This window comes from Mangifera indica, chromosome 13, assembly GCF_011075055.1.
Source record: "Mangifera indica cultivar Alphonso chromosome 13, CATAS_Mindica_2.1, whole genome shotgun sequence".
NCBI classification, from domain to species: domain Eukaryota; kingdom Viridiplantae; phylum Streptophyta; class Magnoliopsida; order Sapindales; family Anacardiaceae; genus Mangifera; species Mangifera indica.
In genome coordinates this window covers 7,764,597-7,780,362 of record NC_058149.1, presented here as the reverse complement: position 1 = coordinate 7,780,362, position 15,766 = coordinate 7,764,597, and the positions used below count along the sequence as shown (strand labels likewise).

The window sequence follows — 15,766 nt, the reverse complement described above, 5'->3', positions numbered from 1 at the left end:
GACTAAAATGTCATTGAACTTATTTGTGGGTGTTACAACAATGTCGTACGATTGAAAAGTTATATTAGTTAATACAGATTTTTTGTACATTGAGTGCCTATGATGTCTTGTTAGAGACCACTTATGGTATAACTCATAAGCTGATTAATTGTGAATTAATCACATATATTATTCACTGTCAATATTTTTGGGAATCTATTGGTCACATCTATAAGGGGTTTTTTGTTATGACTTGGATTAATGTGGTATCAAGCACAAAAGAGTGAATTAACTGGGTTGGTAATTTTAAACTTTGATAATTATATTTAAGAATATTTAGAAATAAATATTTAATATGTAATGAGGCTCAATTAATATAATTAATGGGATTGGGCCAATTGTGCAAATACTAATAAGACTTTGGTGGAGTATATAAAGGAATTATTATGGTTATATTATAAATTCATGTTATTCTCATAATCCTAAGTAGCGAAAGTTTAAGAGTCTCTCTCCCTCTTTAGCTTCCACTCTTTCTTTCCCTACGATGAAATCATTTCTCAAAAGTTTTTCATCGATCCTATTGTATACTTATTCAATTATCATGAGGTAGCACTTGTGAGTCCCCTCTAGAGCCCTTATCTAGATGAGGAGGGCCTCATAAATTTTACGAAGGAAACATTATCAATCTAGGATAGATTCAGGTTGAATTCAAAGAGAATGAGCCTTTAAACACCAGTATACAAAATTTGAACCTTCTCATATTGCATATACAATTAACCTTTGTGGGTTTGGATTTTTTTTCATGTTTTGATTATTATTTTGTTGCTAATAGCACGAGAAAACCTTACACTTACACCTAGATTACGCTTGTCAAACCAGTTATTTGAACTTGTTTATAGGGGTGTGATGAGTATCAAGTGATCATTCTTCCTTGATATGCCAATGAAATAAGGATTATACTAGCGAAAGATAAGAAAGATTGCACTAGAAAACTTGGGAGCCCTCCTTTTAATACCAAATTATTGGTTGGAAATATCTACCAATGAGAAATACATCAAATCACAAAGATTCAGATAAAAGAATATGAAAAGACATAATATATAAATCCAATTAATTATTGAGTTGTTGCTGGGATCATGGTGAAGGTACTCTTTGAATCTTGCTTTGAGGCTTCTAGAAAATAAATTGTTCTTCTTGAGACTTACTCCTACAATTTACAAATTGAGGTATTAATTAGTTGCTATTTTACTAACTGCTTATAGGATCATACCAACAAGTTGACTTAAGGAAGAACTTTTGACCGTATAATATCTTTAATTTGCACCATTTATTAACCTGCACACAAATCACATTTTATGCATACAAATTGTTCCTTCATCACTATCCATATAAATTACAATAAAACTATATATATATATATATATATATATATATATATATATATATATATATATATATATATATATATATATATTTTTAATAAATAATTAGATATATAAATAATATATTATTATATGATTAGATAATTTTAAATTAAAAATATTATAACACTTAATCATATAATAATAAATTATTTATATATCTAATTATATATTAAAAATATGTACATATAATACCGTTTATTGACTCTCGTAACAATTATGAAATAAAACTTATATTTTATATATCTTCTCAAGACAAGAATTGAGTTATGTAAAAATTTGGACTTCTGAAATTTTGCAATATGCATAACGTCTTCTAGAAAGCCATCAAAATTCTTAATAAAAAGTAAATTTCACTGAAAAACTATCACTATTCCAAGACCCGATTCAAGACGACGTCGCGTGAAAATTCCATTTAACCACGCCAAAGTTCCTAAACCCACAAAAGGAATCACAACTTGTAAGATTTTCCAGAATAAGAAATAGTGATTCTTTGTAAATTCAGCCAATGGATATACAACTTGTCTTGAAATATTTATACCCAAATCATCATAAGTCAATGTTAACATCTAATTACATAATGATACATATAAATATGTATATTTATTTATGTATTCAAAATAGATACGTAGAATATTATTATAAAAATACCTATTATCTGATTAAAACTTTAAAATTTTTAAGCAACCATATAACTTTAGTAATACATACTTACATACATACATACATACATACATAAATATATATATATATATATATATATATATATATATATATATATATATAAATATTAATTAAAGCTTTTAAGTGAATAACCACTAATAATCATGGGAAACAACATGCATGTATAAAAATTACTAACAATTTTGAAAAATAACATGCATGTTTCATAACAGTGACTTTTGGAAAACATGTAAAAATAAATTCTAATATCTTGATTTGTTTTATAGATCATTTTAACCATGCATGTAAGAAGAAATGCACTAACATTCATGTATGCAGCATAAACATGCATTATATAAAAGTCAAGATTTATAAAATATGATTTAAATAATATGATTAATGCAAATTCTTTCTTAAAAATATTTTACCAAAGGTTTCTACTAATAAATTTGACCTTATGCAAAAGAAATACTGAGCCCTAATATGTTGAAATAATAGAAAAAAAAAAAAAAAAAGGCTAGTTAGAGTCCATAAACTAATAAGTCTAAACTAAGCTCATCCCAGAGATTTGGATTGCAAACATCAACATTAATATTACTCTCTTCTTGCTCATCTTGTTGGGGTTCAGTATCCTCTTTAATGTTGGTCCTTAAGGGAAATTGATACCATTCCCCATGAGCAAGATTGGAAGGTTCACTGATATATGTATTGACTTGTTATATAGGTTATGATCACTTGTTAGATTTATTTGCTTTGAAATAAAAAACTAGAGATTATTTTCTAAAACTTGGACTAATTGTCACAAACAGATGAACAAATTCATATATCTATTGAGAAAAGACATGTGAAAAGGAGTATCAATGTCATCTTCAGTGTCGTAAGACATTTCATTGATTGCATTTTCAGGTTTCATGAGTATATGGATAAAATTTTGTCTATGGTCAATACAAATAAAATTACTCAAGTTACTCAACAACTCAAGTTTCCCACTATACGCTATATTATAGTGAATTTTAACCATTTTTTATTTTTATTCAACATAATTCATTGAATTGTCCTATATCATTAAACAACTGTTATTTTTTTAATTAATCTTGTAATAGTAATGGTATAGTATATAAGATTATTTATATTAAAATATAAAAAAAAAAGTTAGTCAAAATTATAAGTTGACCCGATATTTTATCTGATTCGTGTATAGGTATGTTAAGTGACAAATTACATAAGCCCCTTTTGACATAAAATTCTTACACTCACCTCCTGAATTCACACTCCCTGGGCTTAAAATGCTTACACATACCCTTTCTATCCTAATTCATGCTATTACACGGGATTTAACATGCTTGGCATATGAGTACGCCTAGTGAAAGATTACAATAGCATCTTTCATTAAACCCCTTGCATACATTACAAAAATTGGTAAACACAAAGTTTTAGATTGAGACTTGTTAATATGTTTGAGGTTAAATTTAAGGTGTGTTGAAAGGTATGAGATAACGACAAAATTATTAGTTATATCTATATTGAGGCCCTTTTAATTAATAAAAGAAATTGTGTTATATATCCACCAACCAATGTTACCTTGTTGAAATCTAATGTACTTGAGAGGCAAATTATTTTATTTCAAACTTTTCTATCCCATTTTATCTGTAAAACTACTTATTTAAATTTTAATTATTTTATAATTTAATAATTATATTAAACTAATTAAGTGGAGGCAACCTTACCAAGGAAGCGGCTTACTTTTTAATGGGCATTGAAATGAGGTCAATTTTAAAGCAAGAGCCTCTTAGTAAGCATCACTAATCACAACCACAACCAAAAATTCCAACTCATTTTATGTACTATAATGCCATACATAAAATAAAATAAAAGATTCTCCTATTAATTAAAAATAATATTATGTGTATCTATTTTGGGTACATAAATATATACATACTCATATGTATTATCATATGATTAGTTATTATTTGATTCTTAATTCAAAATCATCTAATCACATGATGATATATATAAATATGTATATATTTATACACTCAAAATAGGTATATTGATTAATTAATACTCTTAATAATTGTTAATATTTTGTACAATCAAATCTTTCATATTCTCAAATCAAATCCCCGGAAACCCCTTTTCCCTCTCAATTCCATTTAGGATTAGGGTTTTCATTACTTTCAATATCTTCTTTCAGATCTCTCTCTCTCATGGATGTCCCTCTCCACGATCAGGATCGAATCATCTCCACTGGTATTTTACCCTCCACCCTGTCTACTTCGATTCCTTCTTTTTTCTTCTTCTTTGTTTCTCTTTTCTTTAATTTTGCACAATTTTCTTAACTACATTGTCTTTAACTTGGTCTTTTACTTTCCGAGGCCGCCATTTGGTTTTTTTTTTGGGTTTTCAATTTATTATTGAAGTGGTTAATTTCTTGCTTTTTGTGTTGGTTTTGTTTATTGTTTTGGGTTGATTTTTTTCTTTTCTGTTTCTAGGGTGTAGGAATTTGTGGGGTTAGCTGGGGTTGTGATTTAATTTCTGTCGAAGAAAGCATGTATGCAAATTTTCAGTTAATTTATCAAGAAGAAATGCAAGAAATATTTCTAATAATGTTCTGAGCTTAGTGGATGCTATGCTTCTATGCTGAGTAGAGAATTTGATGCTTGCTGTTTGATAGAATTGTTGTTTAATGGCAACAGTTCCGCTGGATATATATTTCTGTACCGTGCAGAAAGACATTGACTGCACAGGACATTCTTTAATATGTTTGTGGGTTGATGCTCATATTGGGCATTGTTTGACCTATGTGTTTGCTTAATTAAGTTTTGAGCTTATGTCACCAGTTTGTAATTTCTACGTTTCCTGGGAAAATTAGTGCATTTCATTCCTTTTACATTCTCTTTCGTCTCTTTCTATCTCTAAATGTCTTTAGCTTCCATGACAAGTTATTTGTGATTCCCTATGTTTTTTCCTGCTGCATTAAGTCATTGAACATTCAATTGTGGGTGCAGGAGAGAGGTCTGTCAAGCCAAATAATTCAACTGAGCAGGTATTTGGTTAACAATTTCTTAGTAACCTTCTTTGCAGTGCATTTGTTTACATATTATGGCAGGATTAGATTATTTTTTCGATTGGCTCTTCAATTTTTAATCTATTAGCAGCTACTTTCAATGGAAGATGAAAGGATCATTTCAGCAAATCCTTCTCCGGATGCAGCAGCTGGCATAGGGCCTCCAAAGGATGTCAAAGAAAAGCCAGAATCTGCTGATAGCGGAGAGCTTGGCACTGTCCACACGCTAAATACGTATTCTTCCCAGGAACAAAGTCTATCATATGGTGGTTAGTTCCTTGTGGCTGTAACTGTTTTAGAATTATGAAGCTTTATATCTCTGTTGCTGTCCCTTCACTAACAACCATGTGAAATTTATGTGATATTAATACCTTTCTTTTTTCAATCCTATCCATTTTGGAATTTGAAAAAACTTGTTTGCTTTCAGTAGCAGATTGAAGCCATTAAGGGAATCAAAGGATATAAGGATTTATTACCATAAATTCTAATTTTTTGATCATGAATTCTAGAACTTCGAGGATGCGGTTTATAATGCTTGCAATTTCTTCTGCTATATTTTCTTGTAATTATGTAGAAAATGAAGGGGATTGATTTTTAAATTCTGTTTCAGGTTATGGAAATAGCATTACTACATTGGATGGATATTCTCCATATGCTAATGTTGATGGCTTACATGTATCTCCAGTAAGGATGAATCTCTCTCATGGCATCTTTAGATCCATTTTTCTTTGTGAATACATTCTAATGTTCAGGTGATTCAGGTTATCTACAATGACAATGCGTCTCTATTGTTGCATTCTGGTTATGGCTTCAATCCTGAAATAGCATTTGGACAATACTCTCCAGTTGCTTCACCATTGCCTTCTATAATGGTGGAAGGCCAGCTGTACCCACCACAGCAAATCCCTTTCTCTCCAACTTATTACCCCAAGGCTGGTCCACCAAATGTGCCAGCGGTTCAAGCATCACCATCTGAGCTGATGACATCAGAAAGTAGTGCTGACAACTTTCTTTTAGGACCAGGATCAGGATATTTTGTACATCTTGGTGGATCATTTGGTGGAGGGGATGTATCTGGGAATCATGTTTCTAGTCCTTTAACTATGCCAGCAGCATATCCTCAACCAATGGGCATTCTTGGGTCATATGAGCAGAATGTTGGGCAGGTTTGTTTATAATTTGATTTATATTATCAACATGTTTGAGGTAGTTTTCCTAAAAGGTGAAACTTTAATATGATTGATATAGTTCACATTTACATTTGGTTTTGAAAATGAAAATTAGCTCATTGGATCAGTTTCTCATATCTTTACAAATATTTTAGAATTCAAATTAATAGAGCTCTAGAAGCTATTCAAAATTTTAGTGTGTCACAATGTATTAAGAAGCCCTGTGTTGTTAAGCTCTGCATTTTTATTATCTTAAAAACCGCATTTCTAGTATATATTGCAGTCATAGTATATTCATACTTACCACATGGTGAGGATTTAGTTGCTAATACCCTGATATAAAAATTAATCTGTCTAAAAATTCATTTAAATTTGACTGAAAGTGTTTTAGGGGTTGTTACAGAATATGTAAACTATATAGTATCATATAGGAGTAGATTATATAGATAATAGAAATTTAACTATGGTAGAACTTGATTATAGGATTGTAATCATAGGAAATCAAATGTTCAACTTTCCTAATAAGATTCCTAATTTGTATATATACATGTATTGTTATAGCAATGATATATGAACAAAATTACTTTCTATTCAATTTTGTGCATGGTATTAGAGCGAGGTTTGCCCTAGTGTGCAAACTTGTCTATTTCATTCTGTCTTGGTGAGCAAATTTCTTGGGTCACCCATGTAGAGTGACTATTTCACCTTATCGTTGGCCTAGGAAGAAGCGTTTCCTGAAGATTGGTCAGTTCCCAGAATCCAATCATCAAAAGACCAGCGCATGAGTTGCATGCGTTGCTTCTTCCCTTGACAACGATAGTTGCCAATCTCCTTCTCCGACAAGCGTGAAGTCTCACTGTCGACATCATTGCACTCAAAAGACACTGACAATCATAACCTCAGAAGCCTGTCGCCATTAGCTGTTGCATGTGTTGTCACAGTTGTTAGAATAGTCGTCTTCGCGAGATTTTCTCCTTGTTCTAACTTTGTTCACCTTTTTCCAATATTGTCTCTCTCTGTACAACACATCTTGGTCCTTTATTGCTGCAAAATCATTTGGTCAGGCACCTTCCTACTATGTTTGACTTCTGGTTGTATTGAATAGTATTATGACTGATGACAAACCTATAATTATGGCTGATGTGGTTCCTGTAATGTCAAAAATCACAGAACACAACCTTAGTGGTCTTAATTATTTTGAATGGAGCAAGACAATTCGACTTTATCTGCTAAGCCTTAAGAAAGATGATTACCTTACGAAAACCCCTCTTACGGATGGTACTAGATGGGCATGACCAAGAGATGATGCCTGATTATTCTTATAGATACAAAAATCCATCGAAAGTGAGACAATTAGTTTGATTAATCACTGTGAATTGGTTAAAGAATTAATGGAGTATTTAGATTTCCTGTATTCTGGAAGAGGAAATATTTCTCGCATATATGAGGTATGCAAAGCCTTTTATTGTTTTAAAAAACAAGACATGATGATTACTTCTTATTTTATGAACTTTAAAAGAACTTAATATGCTATTACCATTTAATCATGATGTGAAAGTTCAACAAGCCCAATGGGAGCAGATGACTATTATGAGTTTCCTAGTTGGTCTTCCGCTTAAGTTTGAGACTGTTAAATCTTAGATACTTGTTAGTACTGAGATTTTATCGTTGCATGACACATTTACTAAGGTACTTTGCACAAAAAGTACCTTATTGTTTTAAAATAATAGCGTTCTTGTTGGTTGAAGTAGTGCACATGAAACTGGATGTCAATATAACAGAAGTGGTAATAGAAGAGGGGGAAACAACAATTGTGACAGAGTTATTGATAATCAGAGTTAGGATTCAGGAGAGATTTTCTACTATCACTATCATGAGCCCAAACATACAAAACACACTTGTAGAAAATTACATAATCGGACTCAAAAATCTTAGTTAGCACATATTGTAGCCACCAACATTGCAACTGAAGAGACCAATATGATTTCTGCAGATGAATTTGTTGAATTCTCTCAATACCAAGAATCACTAAAGTCTTCATCTACTTCTTTCATTGCTATTGCTGAGTCCGGTAAACCAAACACATCTTGTTTCTTCATCATCCAAATGTCATAGATCATGTGACAGGTAATCCTAATCTCTTTTGTACTTTCTAGTCACATGCATCTCCTTCTAGTGTTACTTTAGCAGACAGATCAACATCATATGTTTTTGGTTTTGGCACTGTTGATCTAACTCATTGTTGATCAACATCATTGTTGTGTCTCATTTTTTCCTAATCATGGTCTATTTCAAGATTTTATGATGAAGTAGATTATTGGTATAGGACATGAATCTGGAGATCTATACATCCTTGACATGCAAATACCAAGACCCATTTCTTGTTCCGGTGTCTTAACCCCATTTGAAGCACATTGTTGGTTGGGACATTCTTCTCTATCTTTGTTGAAGACGCTATGCCTTTAATGTCATCATTTATCTTCATTAGAGTGTGAATCGTGTCAGTTTGTCAAACATCATTGTTTGTCTTCAGGTTCTAGAGTTAATAAACGAGCTAGTTTTTCTTTTGAATTAGTTCATTCAGATGTTTGGGGTTTATGTCCTATTGTGTTTAAGAATAGATTTACTTTTGATGATGACTATTCTCGTATGACTTGGTTGTATTAATGAAAAATCTTTCTGAGATGTTTTCTCATCTTCGTGTCTTTTGTTTTGAAATAAAAACACAATTTAATGTTTTTGTACATACGTTACGAAATGATAATGCTAAGGAATATTTTTTTGAATCTTTCCAATCATATATGATTCAAAATGGCATGATCAATCTTCTTGTGCTGTCATACGATCTCAACATGGTGTAGCTGAGAGGAAAGATAGACACCTCCTTGAGACAACTCGAGCTCTTTTATTGCAAATGCAAGTTCTTGAACAGTTTTGGGCTGATGTAGTCTCCATATCTTGTTTTCTAATCAATCGCATGCCTTTATTTGTTGTTCAAGGTCTAACTCCTTACACTTTTCTCTTTCCAAATTAAGTTTTGTTTCCTATTGAACCTAGAATATTTGGTGGTACTTGTTTTGTTCGTGATATTTGTTTCTATATACAAAGTTAGATCTAAAATCTTTAAAATGTGTTTTTTTTGGTTACTCTCGTCTTCAAAAGTGTTATAGGTGTTTTTTTCCTACTCTTAACCAATATCTTGTGTCAGTTGATATTACCTTCTTAGAGAACACTACTTTCTTTTCTACATCCCTTACCTGTTCCGTTCAGCGGGAGGATGATGATTTGTTGGTATTCACTGTTACATCTTCTAGTTCACCATAAATGTTTTCACCTACTAATCCTACACTTGTTGGTTCTCCAAAGGTTTCTCTACCCGATAGTTCTACATTTGCTAGGCCACTTATTACCCAGGTTTATTCTAGATGTTAACAACCTTTGGATACGTGTCTTGAACTGGTCTTTTTGTCAGTAGATCCAGTCTCAAGTGATCTTGATCTTCTTATTGCCCTTTAGAAAGGTAAATGCTAGTGTACTTATTCTATGTCATCTTTTGTTTCTTATGATCACTTGTCTTCTTCTACTTGTTCTTTTATTGCCTCTCTCGACACTATTTTTACTCCCAAAATTATTTAGGAAGCTTTAACTCATCTTGCTTGGCCTGATGCTATGGTGGAAGAGATAAATGCTTTAGATGATAATGGTACTTGGGACTTGGTAAAACTACCTGTAGGAAAGAAAGCTATTGGATGCAAATGGGTGTTTGTAGTTAAGATTAGATCTGATAGATTAGTGGCTCGCCTTAAGGCACATCTTATAGCTAAAAGATATGCCTAAACTTATGGAGTGGATTACTCTGACAATTTCTCCTCTGTAGCTAAGTTGATATTTGTTTGCCTATTTATTTCTATGGCAATTACATATGATTAACCTTTACATCAAAAATGCCTTTTTACATGGTGACCTTTAATAATAAGTTTATATGGAGCAACCACTTGGGTTTGTTGCTTAGTGGGAGTGTGAGAAGGTTTGTTAGTTTCACAAATCCTTGTATGGTTTGAAACAAAGTCCTCATGCTTGGTTTGAAAAATTTAGTTAGACAATAAAAAAATTTGCCATGGTAAAGGGCAAGTGTGATCACTTAATAAACAGTCTAAAACTGATAGTATTCTTCTAGTTGTGTATGTTAATGACATTGTTATTATTGGGAGTGATACTATGAGAATTTCATCTCTTAAATCGTTTCTTCACACTCAGTTTCAAACAAAAAATTTGAGGGTATTGAAATATATCTAGGGTATTGAAGTGACAAGGAGCAAGAAAGACATCTTCTTATCTAAAAGGAAATATGTGCTTGATTTATTGACTGAGATAGGAAAATTGGGAATTAAACCATGTAGTGCTTTGATGATTTCTAAATTGTAACTTACAAAAGATGGTGAATTGTTTGATGACCCTAAGAAATATAGAAGACTGGCAGGAAAGTTGAATTATCTTACAGATTCTGATATTGCATATTCTGTCAGTATTGTAAATCAATTCATGTCTTCTCCAACAATTGATCATTGGGCAACTTTATAACAGATCTTATGCTAATTGAAAGGAGCCTCTGGACGTGTCATACTATATGGGAATCACAGACATATGCACATTGAATGTTTCTTAGGTGCAGACTGGGTAGGTTCCAAGATAGATAAAATATTCACTATTGGCTATTATGTCTTTGTTGGAGGTAATTTGGTATTTTGGAAGAGTAAGAAACAAAATGTTGTGTCCTGATTTAGTGCAGAATCCGTGTGTGAAATAATGTGGATATGCCAACTTTTGACTATAGTTGGTTTCCAAATTTCATTACCAACACAATTGTGGTGTGATAACCAAGCGACTCTTCACATTGCTTTTAATCTTGTGTTTCATGAATGAACAAAATATATCGAAACTGACTATCATTTTGTCCGCGATAAAACATGTGAAGGCGGAAGAACAACTAAAAAATATTTTACTACGGTTGTAAATGGGTTTAGATTGATTATATTTATAACAAATTGGGCATAATTAACATCTATACCTCAGCTTGAGGAGGAGTGTTACAAAATATTTAAACTATATATTACTATATAGTAGTAGATTATATAGATAATAGGGATTGATTATAGGGATTTAACTATAGTAAAACTTGATTATAAGATCATAATCATAGAAAATCAAATATTCTGTTTTGCTAATATAAGATTCCTAATTTATATATATACATGTATTGTTATAGCAATGATATACGAACAAAATTACTTTCTATTCAATTTTGTACCGGAGTTATTTGTAAATTGAAGTGTGCTAGAACGGATTTATAAGCTGACTTTCTGCTATTCTGCTAGTTTAAATATATTTCAAGAGAATATTTCCTGAGATTGTAAATTGCCTACTAGACATCATGTTCTGTTGATAATGTTATGCAATAGCATGTTATGGTTCTTCATGGCTGATTGATTTTAATTGAGAATATTTGATGGGTTATCTCAGGGTAGATGAATGCTTCTTATACTTTATTTTGGTGTTCGATCAAGTAGTGTTTTCCTGATTCTATGACATTTTACGTATGATTTTCTCCTTGGCACTGACATCATATAGTTGCAGATTTCTCAACAAGGATCATATAATGGATTTGGATTAATTTCAAGTTCCTCCCCTGGAGGTTACCCTCGTGGTGGCCCTTATCAGAGCTCTTATTTTGGGAGTAATGACCGGATGCGACCTGTTCTTGACAAGGGCAGAAGACAAGAGATGGACCAGGATTCAATTTGCATTTCTAGTTATTCACATGGTATTGATCGCAATCGAGGACCACGGGCTTCAAAAGTGAAGGGAAAGGGCACTTCTGAACAGAGTTCTTCATCTTTTAATGGCAAAAACAATATAACAGGCTCACAAATAAATCTTGAGTCATACAACCGGCAAGACTTTGTCACTGAATATGAGAATGCCAAGTTCTTTATCATCAAGTCTTTTAGTGAGGACAATGTTCACAAAAGTATCAAGTATAATATTTGGGCCAGCACTCCTCATGGTAATAAAAAATTAGATGCAGCTTATCAAGAAGCAAACAAAACAAGTGGCAGCTTTCCAATATTCCTTCTGTTTTCGGTACGTGAATATGACCTAAAACAACTAGTATATTTAATATACCAAATATCGTGGAACAACTTAGGCTATCGGTGGCTGAAGCAAATTTAAAGGGGATAAAAGAAAGCGGTACCATATTGAAACAATACTATAATTAAGGGATTATTGATGATGGTATATGATAGGCTTCCTGGTGATTGGTAGTTCCATTGGGCTGGTCACTGCTTTTAACATTTTATTTAACTTTATTGCCATAATAGAGGCTGATGGAATAAACAGGTATCATTTATGTTGAAGTGCCTTCATTCTTTTTTCTGCTTAAGCAAGCTAATCTAAAGATTCCCTTTCTTTTTCTAATCATTAAGCTTTAAATATCCTTGTACATAAAGGGTTTTTTGATGCTTGTTGAGGAATAAGGATGTTGACTCTTATCCTGTACATATGTCCTCATAACATTAGGCCCTTGTCTGAGTCTATAGCTATAAGGAAGATTCTGCTTTTTTTTTTTCTGGTGATAATTAGTTACTGATTGTTGCCTAATGTGGTTTCTATATGGGTCTGTGAAGGGGTTTCAAAGTTTTCTGCATTGTATTTTTGGTTAATATTAAATATGATTGTTTGATACTTTAATTTCCCAAGAATTTTTGTTGCTGCTGTTGATTACTTTTCTTTGCTGAAAGATCATTAATTGCTAGTGTAAGCAGGGTTCACCTCAGATTTTTAGAATCATTAAGTTGAAGGAAGCCTTTTCCCTGCCCCTTTTTTTACACTGAATTTTATTCCGGTGGAAATTGCATTTGTTTAGCCTTTTAGTAGTCCTGAGTCTATAACTATATCTCTGTGTAGGTTAACGCAAGTGGACAGTTCTGTGGGGTGGCTGAGATGGTAGGACCTGTAGATTTTGAGAAAAATGCTGATTACTGGCAGCAAGATAGGTGGAGCGGGCAGTTTCCAGTCAAATGGCATATAATCAAAGATGTTCCTAACAACCGATTTCGTCACATTCTGCTTGAAAATAATGATAATAAACCAGTGACACACAGCCGAGATTCGCAGGAGGTAGCTGTTTATTAAGTATATATTTATTTATGTACTTAATTTATTGACTTAAATATTTGCCTTGATGTTTCATTAATTCATTATATTTAGCCAATGGTTAAAATCAAAGGTCATCAACTTTAAACCACTGGATTAGGTAGAAAAGATGCTGTCCTTCTTTTCTTTCTTTTTTTTTTTGCCAAAATGTATTGTTTTCTCTGACCTCTGGTTGCTTGTAGGTGAATATCTTTCATGCCCCAACTTTTTTGTACTCTTGCTCTACCCCTTTTACCTTTTTGATTGTTGGAATTGCCATTAATCTGACATCAAACCTCTGTCCCAATATGCTATTCTCTACAGATGTTTTTTCTATTTTTCACACATTATGGTGATGGCCTGTTAAGATCTGACTGGTATTAACTTTGAGGATATATATACCTACATTCTTTTTCAGTGGTGATGTATAATCTTATGAAATGAAACCATGATATTCATTGGTATCTATGCATTGTTTTTTTCCCAGTGTCTGTGATGACATTTTAAGCTCTGGTTCTTATTAAAATAAGGTTATATATACCTAAAATTCCTTTTTGATGTTGATATATCAGGTGAAATTAGAACAGGGTATTGAGATGTTGAAAATCTTCAAGGAGCATGATGTGCGAACATGTATGCTAGATGATTTTGACTTTTATGATGAGCGGGAGAGATCTTTGAAGGAAAGGAGGGCTAGACAGCAACCTAGCTTAATGAAAGATGCTCCAGATTCAGTTGCTGAAAATTCTGTAAACCAGATTTCTGATAGTTTTCCTCAAGCCCTCCAGTTGGAAGACATCCCTAAAAAAGAAACACTAAGTCATGCAGGTGTTATTTCAAGATCAGATGTTTCAGTTTCACTTGCTAGTGATCCATTAAACCAAACTTCTGATAGCTTTTCTTTAGCTATACAGTCAGAAAATAGTATCAAAGAAAGATCTGCTGCTGAAACAAGTGGCAAGCATCAGAATTGAGCCCATCAATGGCAGAGTAATTATGTTGACGCTAGGAGCAGTTATACATAGCTTTTATTGGCATCCATCTTTGGCGTACTTGGTGTAACCGAAAAAACTCTTGGTTCTGTTGGTGATTCTATAATTTTGTTTGTTTACTGACATCATTGAGGAGGTATATTGGGCATTTGAGGAGTCAAGCTTCAATCTGACAGTGAATTTTTTCTTTTGTTTTTGTTTATCTTTGGTCACTGGTCAGTGGTTCACCGTACATGGCAGTTGAAAATTGATGGAGGTCAGCTCAGGCAGTAAAAGAGTGGTAATATCTGACCTTGTGCATTATTGTTTTGAATATGGTATAGGTTGAAGATGATGTTGAGCAATATCCAGTAGTCGGATGAATCCATGTGGAATTTGCTTGTGTATACTGTGTGCCTGATGCCTTATTCCATGTAATCTTCCAGAGTATTATTTTACCAGTTTTCTGAGCGCTTTTGGTTAACGAAAGGATCTGTAAACTTACCCAATTTTCCGAGGAACAGAAATAAAAAGAAATGCCACAAAATGATTTGTTACAGAAATGCCACAAAATGATTTGTTACAGAAATGCCATTGCGGTGTGTACATGTACAGTATGCTTGCTTCTATTCTTGTATTGATCCGAGTTGTTATTTGAATCATAATTCCAATATTTCTGTTGTAGATCTCCTCACAGCTGAAGTAGAGATGACAGATATCTGCTTCAAGTTTTTTGAAACAGTTATCTTCCAAATATGTAAGGGGGAAGTTTGAATATTTATGTGATGTTTTGTTACGTGATTGAATAATTTTAAATTATAATAAAATAATATTTAATAATAGTTATTTAATTCAAATACTCAAATTGCATGAAGTATTGCACATTTCAGTAAGTCTTCTCTAATTTTTTTTAATTCTAAATGTCTTTGTTGTTCCATATTCTCTATTTTATCTCCTTTATTTTAATTGCTCCTTTTTGTTTTTGATAGGATTCTGAGTATATCCATTATTTCAACTTTTATCTCCCTTGGAGAAATAAAAAAAATCAATCATGACAACATAATTTCCTAACAAAGAATTTCAAATTCTAGTTTTGAAAAAGAACAAAAATAAAAGATTAGGGTTTTAAAAAAATATTTTTCATTCCAAAACAAAAGGGTCCCCTGAGATCTTCACTTCTTCACCAATCCGTGTAATAATTCTTCTCAGCCCTTTCAATGATATAGGCCATTCTCAACCAGAATGTCTCAACAGTTTGATGTCATCAGACTATCCATTTTCCGAGAATCCTGAATCAAACTT

The 15,766-nt window shown here is 32.4% G+C and overlaps 1 protein-coding gene across 2 annotated transcripts; it reads left to right on the top strand.

Moving 5' to 3' along the window:
- Nucleotides 1–4,142: 4,142 nt before the first annotated feature.
- On the top strand, nt 4,143–15,027 carry LOC123194879 (YTH domain-containing protein ECT4-like). Of its 2 annotated transcripts, none has more exons than XM_044608362.1 (8): nt 4,143–4,313; nt 5,072–5,109; nt 5,219–5,399; nt 5,741–5,814; nt 5,892–6,296; nt 11,934–12,440; nt 13,266–13,478; nt 14,066–15,027. In XM_044608362.1, the coding sequence occupies exons 1-8, from the start codon at nt 4,271–4,273 to the stop codon at nt 14,465–14,467; spliced, it is 1,863 nt and encodes a 620-aa protein (XP_044464297.1). In that variant the 5' UTR covers nt 4,143–4,270; the 3' UTR covers nt 14,468–15,027. The 2 variants fall into 2 exon arrangements, with proteins under 2 accessions (XP_044464297.1, XP_044464298.1); XM_044608363.1 differs by having other exon boundaries at nt 4,144–4,313; nt 5,222–5,399.
- The last annotated feature ends 739 nt before the right edge of the window (nt 15,028–15,766 follow it).

Coding starts and splice junctions, on each gene's coding strand:
- LOC123194879 (XM_044608362.1), top strand. CDS start 4,271: ATGGATGTCCCTCTCCACGATCAGGATCGAATCATCTCCACTG. Junction 5,110..5,218: donor CAAATAATTCAACTGAGCAG/GTATTTGGTTAA, acceptor TTAATCTATTAG/CAGCTACTTTCAATGGAAGA. Junction 12,441..13,265: donor CAATATTCCTTCTGTTTTCG/GTACGTGAATAT, acceptor ATCTCTGTGTAG/GTTAACGCAAGTGGACAGTT.